The sequence below is a fragment of the Nicotiana attenuata genome, chromosome 10 (genome assembly GCF_001879085.1).
Source record: "Nicotiana attenuata strain UT chromosome 10, NIATTr2, whole genome shotgun sequence".
Lineage (NCBI taxonomy): Eukaryota > Viridiplantae > Streptophyta > Magnoliopsida > Solanales > Solanaceae > Nicotiana > Nicotiana attenuata.
In genome coordinates, this window is record NC_031998.1 from 28,594,487 (window position 1) to 28,609,317 (window position 14,831).

The following is a 14,831-nucleotide window of genomic DNA, read 5'->3' on the forward strand; positions in this document are numbered from 1 at the left end:
CCCTCAAACCAAAGATAGAGAGTAGATCCACACACAATAAAATTCAAGAACAAATAGGAACTCAAGATAGAAAGAATTAACTCACTCTTAGAAATAAAATTCATGCGCCACAGAAAACGTGCCATAGGCTTGCCTGTAGTGTAGTATTGTACTAATTTGAGCTCATTCAGTCAAGGATAAAGTAGGACTTTGATTGGTTATAATGTAGACTGCGGGACGGGTATGATACATTTGGATATAGAGAATACACCTCCCTGAACACTTTAATAATACATATAAATTAACAATTTAAACCCCACACTTGTGTTGAACCAAATCCAACCTTCACAACATATAACCTCAAGCTCCCAATTTCTTTAAGCACATACAAGATGAGAACTACCACTAGCAATGAATTATTCCTTTTTCTTTTCTAAGTTCTAATTTTTTTTTCAAGCACTCTCACTTTTTTTTTTTTCTTTCAACTCCCTACAAATGGCTCTATCAATTTTTCAAATAATGCACATTTTTCCTTTTTTAATAGTTTCACTCAAAAACCCGATCATACCTCGACTTAGCTTTTACAAGCTTATAACAAATTCAAGTACTCAAGAGAGGTAAAAGGATAGTCAATTCAAACAAAATGGATCAGGCTTGCCGTGTGGTTGCCAAAGAAGTAGGATTAAAAGCTCAAAAGGGCTAACTAGGATACAAAACAATTAGGCAGGTCATAATTAACTGATTCAACAATGAAATGCTTATATCACTTCCTAGACTGAACAAGACTACTATTTCGCTTTGCAATTACACGGGGCAAGTTCTAGACATCAACTGACATACACTGAATAACGACAATATCTCACACACATGTTGGTACATAACTCACTTAGGACCAGATCTATCCCGACTCTCTAGTCAAAGCAATTAAGCAACGTCAGAATCAAATATTTTAAGGCACTTACTACTTTTAAGGCACAACAAAGTCAAGAAAAGTCATCTCCATTTACCACTAGAGCACAAGACTTCTCTATTCCTAACAAAAGAAAAATTAACTACACCCGATTCAAGCAAAACCCTTGAAAAAGAACCGTGACACAAAAAAACTAAGAGAAATTGTTACACTACCTAAAAAATAAAATAAATTAAAAGATAGTGTTTTATTTTCAAATTTTTTCATTTTTTGTATTTTTGTTTTGGCTTTAATCCCTCAAGAACACGGACGAGGAGATCCATCGTCATAAAAAGTTAATTATCTTTTAAAAAAATTAATGACAAAAAAAAATACATATTTACATCCCCCACCCCACACTTTTAATTGTGACATGTCCCTATGACACACAAGTAAAAAGCAAGAGGTAAAGGAAACTTCCCTGAATTTTTTTCGCTTTTGAGAACCTTTGAACTTAACCCCAAATTCTGAATTTATTCCTCGTTTTCGCTCTGTGGGATTATTTACATATCTCATTAGAACAAAGTCCTCTGAGGATATCCCCAAGACCTGCTATTTTCTTTCTTTCTTGGCCTTCTCAATTTATTCCTACATTCTTTCATAGTATAAATCCATGTATCTTCCTGCAAATCCCCAAAAATAAAATCTACATGATCAAGGTTAGAGTAAGAAAACAAAGAAGAAAGGTCACGTGAATATTCCTCTGGTATGTCCAAGACCATTTTCTACTAGAGGTTGTAAATATGAAAAGGTGGATGAGGGTTCGAACTCTTCTTCCATTTCTTCACACTCAACCAAAACCTTATTTTCAATCAACTCAGTTGAATCAGAGTCCTCTTTCAGAATGGAAAGCTCTCACTGTAGACGCTCATCCTCTTGGGTAGGCTCATCCTTACTGGGTATCTCCTCCATATATTCACTATCACAATGCAATGAGCTTTCTGAAAGTATATTTACTATTTGACTCACTTGCGTTGTTAGGTTCTTAATGGCTTCAGCATTTTGTATAAGTCCTTCTTGATTTTGTATAAATCTTTCTTCAACACTATTCATGAACTTATACATAAGCTCTTCTAAACTACCATTCTCATATTGACGTGGTTGTCTCACTTCGCTTTCATTCACATCAAAATACGGGTATTCATCCCAACTAGAGTTAAGATTGTGCCCATATGAAACATCATACTTGTACGCACTAGAAATAGAGTGAGACTATTCAAAAGACGAATCATTGGAGGAATACTTATCTACTTGACAATTAATCCACAGATGATTTCCACTACATTTAAAACAAATAGCAGACTTGTGATAATGTTCAGGTGCTAACTCTAAAATCGTTTTTTTAAGCTGGTTGTGTTCCATCTCCGCAGCATTTAGAGTTCAATATCAGGAATATTCTTTTCAAGATTTCTCCCTGGCACTTGTCAGGTACTAAAAAAAATCTTAAAGACAAGTTAACTAAAAAAGGAAAAAAAAACAAAATTCCTAAATTAGCACCAAAAACTAATTTGAAAACTATTGATTGCCAATCCCTGACAACGACACCAAATAAGGATAATTGACTAGACAAGTGCAAGATAATTGTCACGACCCGAATTTCCCTCCGTAAGATGCCGTGACGATACCTAGTCTCTAAGACTAGGTAAGCCTCATAAACATACGGAATAACTGAAATAATAACTTAAATCTCAAATCATCAACAGCTATATAAATTAAAACTGCCACTCACCACAACAAATTCTAAAATCCGGTGAAGTATAAGTCACAAGCTCTAGATACAGTGCGGAAACACCCTATACATCACTGTCTATAAAGATGTAAAGAATTAAGAAAAAGAACAGGATAAAAGGGGACTTCAAGGCCTGCGGACGCGGGCATGTGTACCTTGAAGTCTCCAAAGAAGCAACACAATGCACTAATACCGAGGCAAATAGGATGTACCTGGATCTGCACAAAATATATACAAAAGCATAGTATGAGTACACCATAATGGTACTCAGTAAGTGCCAAGCCTAACATCGGTAGAATAGTGACGAGGTCAGGTCAGGGCCCTACTGGAGATAATAAGAAACAACGCAGAGGATATAATGATATAATAAGAATGATAGGGAAGTCAACAATAAAGAGTTTACGAAAAATAGTAACATGGAGTCAAAATAAAGCAAATACAACATGAAAGGAAAAGAAAAATCTTACAGGTTAAGGAAAACAACAACAAACAATACAGCAAATAGAGAAGAATCAACAGGGGCACTCCCGAGGTACCGTCTCGTAGTCCCAAATCATAAAATAACTCAAAGTCTTTCCTTATATCACCGCGGGAGCCTTTATATTTTTGTTTTGAAAATCATTTCTCCTGAAATAGCATCCCACGTTTTAGTCCACCTTATCACACCACACGACTTCTAGTAGTTTCCCTACTAGCCACGCGCATCAAGCCCACCTTATCTCACCACATGCGTTTTAACACCCAGACCTTATACCACCGCATACGTATCAATAATCACAACGGCACTGCAGAAACCTCGTGCAAACAATAACAACCGCACGATAGAAACCTCATGCAACAATAACAACAGTACGACAGAAACCTCGTGCAAACAACCAAAACAATCGCCTCAACAATAACACAAAAGCCAAACATAATAGCTAAATAACATGAAGTTTCACAACTTACACCTTGCCTCAACAGAAACCACTACCTTGCAACTCAACTTTAAACTCAACAACAAACTATTTCAAGGATAGCCATTTCAACTAAAGAATTCTACAGTTAAGTAATGAGTACAGAATCAGGGAGAAGCAAGTAATTCAACTAAACATGTAGTACAAGTTGCAAATAAGAGATAAGACAAGTAGACATGTGAAACAAGTCCTCAATCAATTAATCCCAACAATTATCAACAATCGATCCCTAATCAAGTTATCAAAATCCGTATCTGTCAACACCATAATAAAATTTACTCCATAACAATGTAAAAAGCCGTCTCAATAATGCCTAAAAACATAGAATACATCAATGATAATGATTCGATACGTTTTTAAACTCTAGATGACTGCAAACGTTCTACTTCTAATGCATAAGTCTGTAAAGAAAAAGGGGAAAGACAAAATTCTTGAATTCCGTCAACTTTTCCTAGGCACCCAAACTAATGAATTAATGAGAGTCTCCTTCCAACTATGTCTTCTTGATCAGAAATCCACCAAAAGACTTATAAGACCAACCAACACATTGAGAAGCCGCCAGCATTGCTTTTGCCGATTTCTTTTCTTATAAGCTCTTGCAAAATGGTAAAGTGAGAAGAACAAGCAGAAAAATGATGGAACAAGTGATCATTCAAAAAAATTTATTGAGAGAGAAAGAGACAGTGAGAGAGAGTGATGAAGAAAGAAAGAAAAATTGACGAGAGAGGCGGCACTAGGAAAGAGATAAAGAGAGAAAAAAGAAAAAGGGTATAACTGAATCCCCTAATTTAAGGCACTAATAATGGATTGTATATAATTTGTAAGTAATCCTTGTTTAGGGGTAATATACAAAATTAGGACAATTTTGTAAATAAGTTTCAAATATTATATTTCAAGGAAAAAATCCCTATTAATTTTCGGGAGTCAAAACCTTTTGTAACAGCCCAGCCCATTAGTGATATTGTCTACTTTGGGATGGGTTGGGCTATTATATATGGTATCAGAGTCACTCTGCAAGCAACCTTGAATAGTTGTAGGCAAAACTTCAGCGAGGACAATGAGTCTCTAGGGGGAAGGTGTTATGTGACATCTTAGGCGAATCTCACATCGACAGAACACGGCAGAGATGTTGGATATATAATTAGACATACCTTAGACTCTAGCAATGCATTTTAAAACCGTGTGGGCCTAGGCCCAAAGCGGACAATACTACTAATAGGCTGGGTTGTTACACCTTTTCCCTAAACTTTTGCATATTATAAATTTAAAAAAAATTGAAATTTTATGTCTAGTACTTTTCATCTAGTTTCTAATTTTATAATTCATATTTCAAAAGTTTATATAAGATCAATTTTCGAGTATAAATAAAAAAGGAAAAATTTTTATCCACCAAGGGTTAAACAAATAATTTTGTTACATAGTTATATTGCAAAAAAAAGGTTATTATTATAGCTTGATTGATTCTGGCATATTACCGATTGTTTTTCTGCGACCATGGAGATACATAGTTATAGCCTGTTCGGCCAAGCTTTTTTTGGGTCGGAAGTGCCTTTTTTGGTCAAAAGTGATTTTGGCCAAAAATTGAGGTGTTTGGCCAAGTTTTTAGAAGGAAAAAAGTACTTTGAGGAGAAGCAGAAAAAAATAGTTTCTCTCCAAAAGTACTTTTCTGAGAAGCACTTTTGAGAAAAATACACTTAGAAGTAGGGCCGCTTATCGGGCGAATTGGGCGGTTTTACTCTTAACGGTGTGGCTTATCGGTTATCGGCTTTTAAATGTATTAATCCGCTAGCCACCCGATAAGATATCGGCGGATTGGTATCGGTTTAGCTCTTATCGGACGGTTATCGGGCGATTTATCGGCCTAATTCAATCAAAATAAAATAAAATTTAGTCTCTGTATGTTTAAATAGGTGGTCGACGTACTAAGAGGGACGAAGCAGAAGAGGCACCGTGATGGGTAAATCATCTGTCTAGAATCTTATTTATGTTTATGCACATTGGCCTTAGTCCATGTGAAAGATTTCCAATTGGCTATTGTTAATACAAATGTTCGTCATGCTTTGAATTCTAGGATGCCTTAAAACTGTCACGACCCAGATTTCCCACCCTCGGGAGTCGTGATGGCGCCTACTAGTGAAAGCTAGGCAAGCCAACCAGTTGAATTATTTACCTTGTTTCCATTTTTATTCCGTTAACAACTAAGAACCAACATTTAATAAACAACAGAATTTAGTAAGCGGAAGAGTGAATTGCAATGTTTTAATAATGCTACCAATACCAATTCATAACAAATCTACCCAAGACTGGTGTCACAACTTCATAGACGGTCTAGGAGTACTACAAATAAAGGTCTGAAGAAAAGTAATACAACACTGTCTCTGGAAATACATGAAAGAAACAGGATAAAAGATAGAAGGAGACGCCAAGGCCTGCGGACGCCTGCAGGACTACCTCGGGTCGCCTGATGAACAAGAAACAGCAATCTCACTGCGGTCCGAAAGCTATAGCACCGGGATCTGCACAAAAGAGTACAGAGTGTAGTATCAGCACAACCGACCCCATGTGCTGGTAAGTGCCTAGCCTAACCTCGGCGAAGTAGTGACGAGGCTAGGACCAGACTATCAAATAAATTTGTGCAGTTAAATCATATACAACAGAAACATAAAAGCAGAAATGTACAGTCAAGGATGGGAGGGGGAAACATGCTGCGGGGAAACATCAAATGAATACAGGAGAACAACAGGTATATATAAGGAACACCATAACTCAATTTTCAACAAGAATCAGAAATCAAACAAATGCACGGCATCACCATTCATGCTTTTACACTCGTCCTCACCATGAGAATCAATATAATCTGCACGGCATCACCCTTCGTGCTTTTACTCTCGTCCTCGCCATAAATATCAATATAATCGGCACGGAATGGTACATCGTGCGGCACGGCATCACCCTTCGTGCTTTTACACTCTTCCTCACAAAATCATACACGACATCACCCTTCGTGCTTTAACACTCTCTCACCAAAACAATGCACACCCTTCGTGCTTTAACACTCTTCCTCAGCCAAGCAACAATCACAAAGCAATAAGGGCAAGGAGATCAACAAATTCACAATTAAATCCCGGTAAGGGAACAATAGTACAACAATCATATCCCGGCAAGGGAAAACAAGATCAAAACACTAACGTCCCGACAAGGGAGATAACATTAACAACAATATCCCAACAAGGGAGACAATATCATAATCCTCTTTCTTTCTCACATTTACTTCACAACTCGATTCACAATTTGAGCCAATGCTCTATAAGGTTCAATTACCAATTATACTTCCACAAATCACTTTACAACTTGAGCCAATGCTCTTCAATGTTCAGATACAAATATTCTTTCCACAAGCCTTACTTAATAATAGCAATCATCACATTAAGCATGAACAATACAAACGGAGTCACATAAATCATAACATAAGACTCACGGGAATGCTTGACACCAACGTATAGATACTCGTCACCATGCCTATACGTCGTACTCAACAAATAACACATAGCAAATAGGACACAACTCCTAATCCCTCAAGCTAAGGTTAGACCAAACACTTACCTCGATGCCACGAACTCAATTCAAGCCTCAACTACCACTTTACCTCTTGATTCCACCACCAATTCGCTTGTATCTATCCACAAGTTACTTAACTATATCAATAAATGCTAAATGAATCAATTCTAATGCATGAAAATAGGTTTTATAAAGTTTTCCCCAAAAAGTCAAAAATAGACCCCGGGCCCGCTTGGTCCAGACCTGAAATTCGGACCAAAACCCGATTACCCATTCACCCCCGAGCCCGGATATATAATTGGTCTTGGAATCCGACCTCAATTTGAGGTCTAAATTCCCAAATTTCAATATTCTTAGGTTTTACCCAAAATTCCCAATTCCACCATGAAAACCCTAGATTCTAGGATGAAATCTTGTAAAAAGAAGTTAAGAAGTGAAAGAAATGAGTTTAAAATCACTTACTTGTGTTTTGGGGAAAGAAAGAGTGCTTGAAAAATCGCCCTTTATGTTTTAGGTTTCTGAAAATGATAAAATAACTGAAAAGTCCCGTTTATATACTCCTCTCAGACCCTCACCGCGGACCGCACAAAATGGGATTGCGGTTGCGGAGCTCCACCGCGGACCGCAAGAAATCGAGCGCGGTCGCAAAGGTAAGGCCTTGACCCACCGTGGACCGCATATTTCCCTCCGTGGTCGCGAAGTCCCCACCGTGGCCGCAAGAAACCACTGCGGACCGCATGGTCTGGTTCAGAGATCTGCAACTTCTCTGGACCTGTAACAGCTATGATCTAAGTCTAAATTCACTCCGTGGCCTATCCAAAACTCACCCGATCCCTCGGGGCTCCAAACCAAACATGCACACCAACCTAAAAATATCATACGGACTTGCTCGTGCAATCAAATCACCAAAATAACATCAATAACTATGAATTAATCCTCAAAACTCATCATTTTTCTCAAGAAGACTTAAAGTTCATTATTTCTCAACCGGACGTCCAAATCACGTCAAATAAACTCCATTTTTCACCAAATTTCACAGTTATCATTTATATACTATAATAATTTTGTACCGGACTTCGGAACCAAAATACGGGCCCGATACCAATGGTTTCAAACATTAATTCTTTTCTTTATTTCATAAATAATTCAGCAAAATAATTTCTTTCAAAAAATTGATTTCTAAGGCTTGGGACCTCGGAATTCATTTTCGGGCATACGTCCAAGTCCCATATTTTACTGCGGACCTCCCAGGATTACCGGAACATAGATCCGGGTCCATTTGCTCAAAATGTTGACCAAAGTCAACCATAATCAACTTTTTAACTCTAGAAATTTCTATTTCTCATATTTCCACATAAAAGCTTTCCGGATATACTTTCGGATCACGCACGCAATTCGAGGTGAGGTAAAATGAACGCAGAATTTACTTATAAGCCAAGTGATGACCTTTTGGGTCATCACAAAAACCCAGGCAAAGTTGATGAAGCAGTGGTTTAACTGGTGTTGTTATCTTGTTTCAGACAACAAATTCTGTCTTTTGTCACAGTAGATGACTCCTTTTATTTGGCTTTCTTTTATTCTAATTCATTTTGATAGAGTACTGGAGGAAGAAGGATTTTTGATTATTTAATATATACATATAAAATATATATTTTATATGTATATATATATATATTCTTAACGGGTTAACGGATTATCCGTTAAGAAAATTGAATAATCCGCCCCCAAACCGATAAGCCGTTAATAAAAAAAATTTCAATCCGTTCCCCGTCCGTTAAACCGTTAACCCGATACCAATAAGCCATTAAGCTTCGGTTTCGGTTCGGTTTTCGGTTTCGGTTCGGTTTTGAACACCCCTACTTAGAAGCAGTTTTCAAAAGCTTAACCAAACACTAATTACTACTCAAAAGTACTTTTCAAATTAATTAGCCAAACACAAACTGTTTCTCACCAAAAACACTTTTAAAAAAGTACTTTGAGAAAAACACTTCTCAAAATAAGCTGATTTTAGAAGTTTAGCCAAACATGCTATTAGTGTATACACTTATTTATAGTTGACTTTTAATTGATATGATTATACAAATATTTTTTACACTATTGATGAATAAATATGCACAAGATGCAACTATCATAAGATGTACTTAACTGCTTGTCTTGATGCTAAGGCCTAAGAATTGTGTGCTTGTCTTGAAGCTAAGAATTGCGAGGAAGAAAACAAATAGCCGTTTTTAAGATTGCTATTTAAGATTTAGCCAGTACTTAATCTGAAAATTTGAATTAAAAATCATAACTTCGGGATTTTGTGTCCTGAAAAATTGTACTGGAGAACTAAAATTTAGGATACATTGACTAATTCTAAATAGCAGCCCTCTAGAATGGCTACGTGGTGTCATTTATACCTAAGGTAAGAATTGTTTACATGTTTGGGTGGGATTGTATATGGGCTATAATTATTTTTTTTTTAAAAAGAAAGTATTTTGATAAATGATTCCCCATTTACATTTTGTAAGTTTAGAGTTCTTTTCAATTTCTTTTTCCTAATATACTGTCCGCAATCTTGTCGATTGAAAACGAAGATTCATTATCCTTGTTAGTTTTAGCTATTCTATGTTTCCCAACCATCAATCAACTGCTTTTTTCGATTCCAGATTAGCTAGGATCAGTTTTAACCTTTAAGAATTAAAAAAAATAAAAAACATTTGTATCCATTACGTCTTATTAGTCTCATTTCATTTCAATGCTAAAACTAGACAGACAACATAGAGATGAACCAGGAATTGAGTCACAATTATAGGGAGAAAAAGTACCATAAAGTCAAATATGAAAATTACAGCATTTATAATATAGAGATTCTCTGAGTTTACCAATTGTGATTTACAAGACTTCCCCAGTTTTCCCCTTTCATATTGTGAACCTAAAGACAGCAACACAAAGTACAAACCTTAAATCAAAAGACATTAACAGTAACATCCAACTGCACCTTTTTTTTTTTTTGTGATCCAATTACACAAGCAAATGAAGGAGATACAAAGATTATAATAACAAGACGGGTGAATGAAGGCGCTGTAAGTAGTAGTGAATACTTTTTTCATGGCGAAAAACTCTTCTTTAGTGTCTACGAATAACGGAAGCAGACAGAACGACCAAGAAGATCAAGATGACCACCGTGACAAAGGCAGCCACCACAGCTCCACTGACCCGTTGGCAGAAATCACCAAATTGCTGACAGATTGCTAGCCAATTTGCATCTTGGTTTCCATTGTGAGCCAAGTACACTATGGCTGCTGAAGAACCTGCTGCTCCCGTTGTCAATGCAATAATCACCTTCAAAATTCTCAAAGCATAACAATTTAAAAAAAAATACTCACAAACTGCAAAACTTTAAATATGTGCAGTAGATCAATTGAGCTCAATGACAGAGCAGTGACACATTGTAGTGTAGGGTGTTTTCATTTTTGATCGAATTCCGTTTAGTAAGCTTTGAGATTTTATAGAGGATGTTGAGAATCGTCATTAACCAATTATGTATCCAACACACCTATCCCTTGAAGCAAGTAAATGGTGCAACGATGCGGATTTGACCTGCACCCTTTTTCTTTTTCATTGATACGTTCAAAATATTTTCATTTTATATGTGCCAATAGCATATATTTAAAAGATATGCATATATATACTACGCTGGCTTGATAGCTTGAAAATAATATAAACATATACGGAGTATATATTCATTTGGGAGGGAAAGTAAAGTCTTAAACCACCTTAATATTCGACTATTAAGGGGCCGTTTGGTTTGAAGACAAGTTATGTTGGGACTAGTTATGTTGAGATAAATTTTTCTAATATTATTTTTTATTGATTTTTTTTGTACTTATGTTGTATTAATCCTCTGATTGTCAATTTTACTGCTTTATCCTAAAATAACTTATCCTGGGATTACGCAGGTGTAAATTATCCCGGTAATATTTTTAAACTTAGGATAACTTATCCTAGGATTAGTAACCAAATAAGGGATAAGGCGGTACTAAATTTTTATCAGAATTATTTTGCTTATCTATCATACCAAACAACCCTTTAATAGTCGAATTATGACATTACTTGCACAAAATTCTATGTACGTCACTCCTTTGAGTTGTTATGTTACTATGGATCAAATTAGAGAAGAGTTCATACCGTGTCAAAGATAATGAGGAGCAGCCGGGGTACAACTGCATGGGGTCGAACAATGCACACTATAGAGAAGGGTACAGAGAGGACGAGGTAGGCAACAACTATTGCCATTGCTACCACAAAAAACCTGTTAATTATAGCAAATTAATTCCATATATAGAGTACGTAAGTACATATCATGCATATAATATAAATAATTATGAAAAGTAGGTAATATTGGATGTTTGATTTGCTTACGTGAAAGTTGGAAGATCGTCGTAACTGGCTTCGAATTGAAAGAATTGTGTGAAGAAAGGAAGAGTTTCTTCAGTGGTTGCCATAGCAACAGCTGCACCTAATGCAGAAGCAAAAGCTGCAATTCTTAAAATGAGGTCAAAAATGGCAATGCCTCTTTTGGCACCACCCTTTGCATGTTGAACAGCAGCAGCAGCAACCACAGGAGCTGTTCCCAAAAGTGGGGCTTTTCCTTTCCTTTCTTTGTTGGTTTCCACAACATCAATCTTTGTTGACTCACTTTTCTCCATTTCCAAAGAGAAGAAAAAAATTAAAGGAGAGATTTGAGTTTCGAAAGTTTTGATGCTTATTTGTTTTTCTTGATGATTTATGCTCTGATTGCTGGCTTGTGGTGAGAATAGCAAGATGGGATAGGACTTATATAAGGAGGTTTTTTAGGATGGACTTTGAAGAATATGTTATATTTATTGTACACGGGAAATTAAAAAAGTATAGTGACCGTTATTATTATTCAGGTAATGGAGCAAGAAGAGTGGTTGCATATGATATTGGGATCAATTTTACTTAAAATTATTTAGTTTTTATTACAAGTGTTATTATGTGGATAATGGAGCAAGAAGAGTGGTTAGCTAGTATAGATGCTCAAATGTGATTATTTATGATCTCAACATTTGAATCAGAAAGCAAAAGGCGATGATGGAGCAGATAGATGGGGAAACGATTGGTGGACCTAGTTTGACCACACAAAAAAGAAGTAAGAATCACTTTTAACATAGAATAGGTGATGCACAAAAATATAATTTTGCATGAGTTTCAACTAATCAACAAACTTCTACCCTAATCCATTAAGCTGGTCAATTTTATTTTGTCCCACTTTCCCGTAACACCTACCCCAACTATTATAATTGTATACGATCAAAATCGGGCTGGCCTAATTTTGTATGACTAACTAAAATCGGGGTGGCAAATCAAGGCTCGGTCTCGGTTATATCAAACGATGGTACGAAGATGGATTGGTGAGCTCGTCGATCAATGGCCGATCAAGATCGAGACCAGCCGGGATCGACACCAAAGCGAGAAAGAGATCGAAGGGAGCCTGCTATGTCGAATAACTGAAACCCGAGATATCCGTGGTCGGGCAAGGATCGTGGCGGAAATCTCGGCACGTATCAAGCCAGGACCGGTTATTTAGTCTATCATAGGATTTGCTTCTGTAAGTACCATAAATGGAATTCCTCTACTATATAAAGAGGGTCTTGATCATTCTGTAACCATCATACATTCACGCATAACAAGGCAATATATTATATTTTTTCTCTTGCAAGCTCTGTTGTTCAGTTCATACTTTTCAATAGCATACTCAATTGGTTCGAGGGCGGTTTAGCTCGAGGGCCACAATTGTTCATCATATTGGTTTGCTCTATTTACTGTTAATTTCTAACATTAATTCTTATATTTATCTGTTTGTGCCAAGTGAAATCACATATCCTTAAAACTACTTATAAGTTTAATTGTTATCCAATTTTAAGGGTAAATAATTTGACGCCCACCGTGGGGCTAAGGATAATAGTGATTGCCTGGTACAATTTTTGTAACAAACACTATTTTACGCTTGTTCTTTGAAGTGTCTTTGATTCTAGGATCAACATGTCAGACTCTCAAGTAGCACCCACACACACAGACAATGGCCTTGGTCTCCATGACGAGAACGACAACGTAGCCGCCCCAGGAAACGGAGTACCTCCAGTCAACCCCGATGGAGCCCCGGTCGTGGACCCAATCGAGGTCAGCTCCCATATTGCCATTAATGGGAATTTGGGCGTCGATCCTGAAAATAGCATCCCACGGAGGTTCTCGAATAGCCGATTAGAACGCACAGGGCAGTGATGAAGGCGGGATTAGCCTTCAAATGATATTCGAAATGTTGCAGACTCAACAAGCTGCAATAGCACAACTCCAAAATCAGAATCGTGCACCAAGCAGGATCGAGCTCGAGCCATCACAAGAAATTATTCAAAGAGCCGAATCGGTGCCAAAAAGATCGAATGGAGGAGAATCGGAGACTAATCCTGCTATCGTAAAGATGCCGAGGAACTGACAAAGCGAATCGAGATAGGGGAAAAGAAGATCGAGGAAAATGATAAGAAAGTGAAAACTTATAATTCCAGGGCCGACCAAATCCCGGGGGCACCACCGGTGTTAAAAGGACTTGATTCTAAAAAGTTTATCCAAAAACCTAACCCCCCGAGTGCGGCTCCGAAGCCAATTCCCAAGAAGTTCCGTATGCCCGAGATTTCGAAGTATAACGGGACGATAGATCCAAATGAACACGTAACCTCATATACATGCGCCATCAAGCGAAATGACTTGGAAGATGACGAGATTGAATCCGTATTGCTGAAGAAATTCAGGGAAACTCTATCGAAGGGTGCTATGATATGGAACCATAATTTACCACCTATTTCTATTGATTCGTTTGCCATGCTTGCAGATTCTTTTGTAAAGGCACACGCCGGAGCCATTAAGGCCGCTACAAGAAAGTCGAACCTCTTCAAGGTAAGACAAAAAGACAACGAGATGCTCATGGAATTCGTATCTCGATTCCAAATGGAACAGATGGATTTTCCATCGGTCACCGATGATTAGGCTGTTCAATATTTTACTCAAGGTCTCAACGCTCGGAGTTCCGTAGCTTCACAGCAATTGAAGCAGAATTTGGTCGAATATCCAGCTGTCACTTGGGCGATGTGCATAACCGGTATCAGTTGAAGATCAGAGTAGAGGATGATCAACTGGGGGCTCCAACCGGGTCGGTTTATCCTAATAGGCCCGTGGAAAGAGTTAAAAGGGACTTTGACCGGGAACCACGGTTGATCAGAGACCGATATCAGCCATACGATGGAGATCGGAGAAATAACGGACCTGGATGCAACCTCATTCGGAGTGATAGAAGGAATGATCAAGGACAGAACTCCCGAGGACTCATGAGTAAGAGTGGTTTCGATAGGGATGCCGGGTCCAAAGAAGTGCCTCGATTGTCAGAATATAACTTCAACGTAGATGCTTCCGTCATAGTATCGGCCATTGGACGTATCAAAGATACTAGATGTCCTCAACCTCTGCAAACCGATCCGGCCTAGAGAAATCCAAACCAAATATGCAAGTATCATTGTACCCATGGCCATAAAACAGAAGATTGCAGACAGCTAAGGAAGGAAGTACCCGATTGTTCAACGAGGGTCACCTTCGAGAATTCTCA

At 37.5% G+C, this 14,831-nt stretch overlaps 1 protein-coding gene across 1 annotated transcript; it reads right to left on the reverse strand.

Annotated features, from left to right (window-relative positions):
- LOC109233204 (casparian strip membrane protein 1) lies at positions 9,963-11,995 on the reverse strand. The gene is made up of 3 exons (XM_019398987.1): positions 11,576-11,995; positions 11,342-11,465; positions 9,963-10,495 (listed from the first exon to the last, which is right to left on the reverse strand). Exons 1-3 carry the CDS (start codon positions 11,860-11,862, stop codon positions 10,280-10,282), a joined length of 627 nt encoding a protein of 208 aa, XP_019254532.1. The 5' UTR covers positions 11,863-11,995; the 3' UTR covers positions 9,963-10,279.

Excerpts from the sequence above, each read along its gene's own strand:
- LOC109233204 (XM_019398987.1), bottom strand. The coding sequence starts at position 11,862 with ATGGAGAAAAGTGAGTCAACAAAGATTGATGTTGTGGAAACCAACAAA. Across the intron at positions 11,466-11,575 it reads GACGATCTTCCAACTTTCAC|GTTTTTTGTGGTAGCAATGG; the intron begins GTAAGCAAATCA and ends TATAATTAACAG. Across the intron at positions 10,496-11,341 it reads TCCTCATTATCTTTGACACG|GTGATTATTGCATTGACAAC; the intron begins GTATGAACTCTT and ends AGAATTTTGAAG.